Source organism: Gambusia affinis, linkage group LG18, assembly GCF_019740435.1.
Source record: "Gambusia affinis linkage group LG18, SWU_Gaff_1.0, whole genome shotgun sequence".
NCBI classification, from domain to species: Eukaryota; Metazoa; Chordata; class Actinopteri; order Cyprinodontiformes; family Poeciliidae; genus Gambusia; species Gambusia affinis.
Genome location: NC_057885.1, coordinates 6,421,160 through 6,425,791, shown reverse-complemented (window position 1 = coordinate 6,425,791; position 4,632 = coordinate 6,421,160). Strand labels below are relative to the sequence as shown.

Sequence of the window (4,632 nt, the reverse complement as noted above, 5' to 3'; positions counted from 1 at the left end):
ACGCAGTAACACAAAAATGATTTTGATAAGTAACTGTAGTCTGACTACTGGATTTGAAATAGCAACGCGTTAGATTACTTGTTACAGAAAAAAGTGGTCCGACGTCAGTAACGCGTTACAAATTAACGCGTTACTGACATCACTGGTTGCAAATGCAAGCTGGACAACAGATATATGTTTGGAACAGCTTTTGTTGTCAGACTTTGTGAAGGAGATGAATTATAAGCAGAGTAAAGAGAAAATAGAAAAAATACTGTATAAGCAGGAAATAAAGAGTCACTAGGCTGAGGTGGAACAGATTCCATTCAAGCTAAATGTAAGTGAGATTACATGTGTAAAAAATGGGAAAATAAAAGCTCTTTCAAAAGCTGTAATCTTGCTTTGGTGAAACAAACTAATATAATCTAGTTTTTCTGGTGATATTTCCACCATTATTTCTGATGTGAATTGGCTTGATATACACATATCTTTTGGGTGATTTCCTCTTTACATTCCAAGATGTTACATACTTTTGTGCAGATCTATGGTTTTGAGGGAGTTCCCAAATGATCACTTAATCTATGCTGAACCAATATTTTCATGATCTAAACTGGTGTGATGCTCTGCATACTTTAAATGACGCTTAGACAATAAAAGAAATTTCTTTTCAGTAGGTTGAAATTTTACAAAGAGAGGGTGTGCTTTAGAATTATGCGACATCCACATGCCTGCGTGATCATACACAAAGAAAGAAAGACTACATGTTTTCTTAGTCAAATCTCTGACATAATCTCGTCTTTAAGACTTTTAAACAAGTAAACTCACCATGCAACATACCATACCTGTAACAGATTTTCACTCCTCCTTCCACACAACACTTAAATAGTGGTCCAGAGTAAAGAGGCGTCACATATTCACCTGGGAATCTGAGGATATTGGACACAGGCCACCTGCCAATCATACCTGGGAATAAAACTACCTCTGTTCAAGAACTCATCTTTTGCATTAAGAAGAATAAAGTCTACAGGTAGGTACAAGAGCAACCACTGTCTGTATTGAAAGAGTTTTCATATTACTCAATTATTATTTTACAAAAAGACTGTTTCAACCATATAGAGGTAGAACTGTTAAATACTTTTAAATGTATAAAGAAGTTTACTCAACCGGTCATTTGAAATTCTTCAGGCATTTAAAAGAGTAAGAATTTGTTATTTATTAATTTATTTATTTTCTTTTGAAAATGATCATGTTCATTTGGGTAGTTTCTGTTGTCACCATGATTTACAAAAAGTACGCACAATTGTCAGACACTATATGGCTTCACCCAACAATAACCATAAGTAAAGAGAAATCTATGTGTGATCTACTATATACATACATACTGAATGTATTGTAAGAGTTCATTAGGATAAAACTAATGTTGTATTACCTCTAGAAATGCATTTAAAGAATGACACTTAAAGTAATTACAGACTCCTTTTTATCCAGATTGTCAGTAAGATACTTTTTTTTTTTTAAATAACTCATTTAAAACATTTTTACCTTGAAAGAAAATCTCCTTTTACATTTAACTGAAGCTAATTTTGTATTTGCATTGTTTAATTAAATTATCTTCCCTTTCCTGAAGGCATGGATAAACGACTGCTCCTCAATTTTTTGTTGGTGACACTGTCCTTGGAATTTATGACCACCTATGCTCAGAGCAATACAACCACAATAGCACCAGCTAACAATGCAACCACAGTAGCATCAGCTAGTAATGCAACAACCGTGGCACCAGCTAACAATGCAACCACCGTGGCACCAGCTAACAATGCAACCACAGTAGCATCAGCTAGTAATGCAACAACCGTGGCACCAGCTAACAATGCAACAACCGTGGCACCAGCCAGCAATGCAACCACCGTGGCACCAGCTAATAATGCAACCACCGTGGCACCAGCTAATAATGCAACCACCGTAGCACCAACCACACTCCCGGCAGTGGTAAGAAATAGAAATAACCTTCTTGAAAAAAAGAAATTGATCACATATGAAGTTAATTGAAAGATTATTATAGTGCAATATTTAAAATACATGCATTCACCTTTGTAGGCCAGTATTTCTCGACAAGAATGTGGCACCTCAAAGCTCTGTGCAGCTGAACCCTCAAAGTGCGATCCCGCTTCCGGAACCTGCTATTTCCTTTCTGCCAAGCAACAAAGTGGCCAAACGTACAACTTTGAGCTCTCAGGACAGACAGACGGCTACATTGCTGCTGGTCTGTCAACTACTGCATCTCAGGTAATGCATATTTTATGAATAGATTAAAATACCATGAAATCTAAACCAGAGCAATATTCTAGTTTGAAAAGATGGAAAATAAAATAATATGTTTTTCAACAGTCTGCCAGTTACAGAGCCTACATCTGTGCTAACAACAACGGTGCTGTCCGTTTCTTCACTGGCTTCATCAATAATCAGGTTCTAAATGTGACACAGGTGAGAAACTTATACAGCATTAGTAGTAGGGATATATTTCTCAATTTGTGCGACACAATGTTTGCATGGACATCATTGTTTTACTTTCAGTAAATTAAACTCTTTCCCTCCTCAGACACTAAACACAAGCAATGTGAAGGGATCAGTCACCTCTGGAAAAATCCAGTGTACATTTTCAGCTGATCTACCTGACACAACGACACGAGCAGCAGGCTATGCCATGTCTATTACAACTGGTTCTTACAATCCCAGTAAGGAATTACAATGTCACTTATGCTATTCAACAAAGTCATTGGTATCACCGTTTGAAATCATTTTGTGTTTTTGCATCTTTTCTCAGCTTCCGGGGAACTGGGAAACGCAAACTTCAGAATCCTAACACCTCTTGTGAACCTCTCTGACCCTACCACCAACGTCACCAATTTGCTAGGAAACAACAGCACTTCCTCTGCCTATCCAGTCACACACACACAGTCATTTTTGCCAGGTAAGCTAATGACGCCAAAGCCAGGGAGACAATATGGGAACTAAACCTTAGCGTGATGTGAAAGAGGCCTTCAAGCTGCTAAGATTTGGGTTAGTTATAAGACTAATGAAAATATGCAAACAACTTATGATTTGTCATAAGAGAGGCTTGATTGTTGTAGAGCTAATATAGATAATGAAAGGTATTCATATTCTGTTTAAATTACATTTTTTTAAAAAGCAGTAACTCTTTTTTAATGGACAGCCTTTGCATCTATTTTAGTTTCTAAAAGCTGCCTACATCATTCCTGGTAGAAACAAACTATTCGACTGAATACAAGTAGTTTAAAATTTACATTTTCTATTTAATTCCTTGTTAAAATAGAACTGGGAACTCCAACATAATCTGGATGAGTTTCAGGGTGGTGATTTAAAATAGGTAAAAGAAAAGTGATAGCTGATAGAGAAGAATGGGGCAAAATTCTCTCAAAGCAGAATCATTGACTGGTGGACGGCTACAAGAAGCATTTCACTGAAATTATTTTTACTATAAAACAGGGGATACAGAGTCCTAACTTAATTGATTGTGATTAAATTTGTGTTTAGTCAGTAAAACATTGTTCCTCTTTTTATCTTTACTTTTATTTTTTGCCAAAGTCTCACATGAAGATCGTTCTCAAGGCATTTATGCAGCAAGCATGTTTTAGATGTTCTCCAAATCTGCCGGTTCTTCATATTAAAAATGACCAAAGGACCAAATTTCTTACTTCTTTTCTTTCTCCTCCCCTACAGTTCTGCTGGTCACCGTGTCCATGCTGGCTTTCACGGCAGTATGAAGCAGCTTTTCTCCACCAAGTTCATTTTATGCTGATTCAATGATTTGTTTTTGTTTTTTAAGAAGAACAACTCTTCAAGCCTCTGATCCGCTGCTTGTTGACAAGTTTGTGATTCTGAATCAAAAAAGAAATGATGTCACCTGCTTCTTCTTTAGTTCTATAAAACTATTTACCCACAGGACTACTGGAATTCTGCTCTGAGATGTAAGAGCAATGTAAAACTTTTCAACAAATGAGGAAAAAACTGATTTTTGTCAAGAGTCAAAAATATGTCATCATCAACAGCATTTGGGTTTCAAGATCTGGTTACTTTAGAAGCCCATTTTACTGGTGCATGTTGAAATCTTCAAGTCTTATTTCTTTTGACACTACATTGTTCTTTGTTGTAATAATGGTGTTAATTATTTAGCACTTCCTAAATTATGAAGTCTTTAATGGCTGATGTGAATGGACATGTTAATACATTTAACACGTTAAATGTGGTAATACATGTTGCAAATTGAATATTTTAATATATATTTTTAATAAAATCCTTTGTCAATTTAATTATTCAAATTGAAATAAATACATCTTCCTGAAGGAATCACTTGGTCCAGCCTTTTTATTCTACTTTTAACTCGGCACTTTCTTTAAACATTTTCCACTTCTATTAAATTTTCCAGGGACACTCAGATCAGATTTTTTTTGGCTGCCGATTCTGAAACTGATCTAGATTCATTTTTCACTTCAGGTATAAAAGCTAATATGTGATCTGGCAAAATGGAAAAATGTTTGGTAATAAAATCACCTAATTTCGACAAAAACAAAATATGCAAGATACATGCAAGGGACAATGTAGCAAGTATTAAGTCAGAGAGACAAGTGAAAAACC

General features: G+C 35.7%; 1 protein-coding gene across 1 annotated transcript; it reads left to right on the top strand.

The window, feature by feature from the left end:
• The first annotated feature begins 781 nt into the window (after positions 1-781).
• On the top strand, positions 782-4,344 carry LOC122820781 (putative ferric-chelate reductase 1). Its single transcript, XM_044098383.1, has 7 exons — positions 782-1,006; positions 1,607-1,965; positions 2,074-2,262; positions 2,365-2,460; positions 2,576-2,711; positions 2,801-2,947; positions 3,718-4,344. The coding sequence occupies exons 2-7, from the start codon at positions 1,609-1,611 to the stop codon at positions 3,759-3,761; spliced, it is 969 nt and encodes a 322-aa protein (XP_043954318.1). The 5' UTR covers positions 782-1,006; positions 1,607-1,608; the 3' UTR covers positions 3,762-4,344.
• The last annotated feature ends 288 nt before the right edge of the window (positions 4,345-4,632 follow it).

Bases quoted from the DNA above. Each gene is read 5' to 3' on its own strand.
- LOC122820781 (XM_044098383.1), top strand. From the start codon at position 1,609: ATGGATAAACGACTGCTCCTCAATTTTTTGTTGGTGACACTGTCCTTG. The intron at 2,263-2,364 runs GTAATGCATATT...GTTTTTCAACAG, and splicing joins TGTCAACTACTGCATCTCAG to TCTGCCAGTTACAGAGCCTA. The intron at 2,712-2,800 runs GTAAGGAATTAC...ATCTTTTCTCAG, and splicing joins AACTGGTTCTTACAATCCCA to CTTCCGGGGAACTGGGAAAC.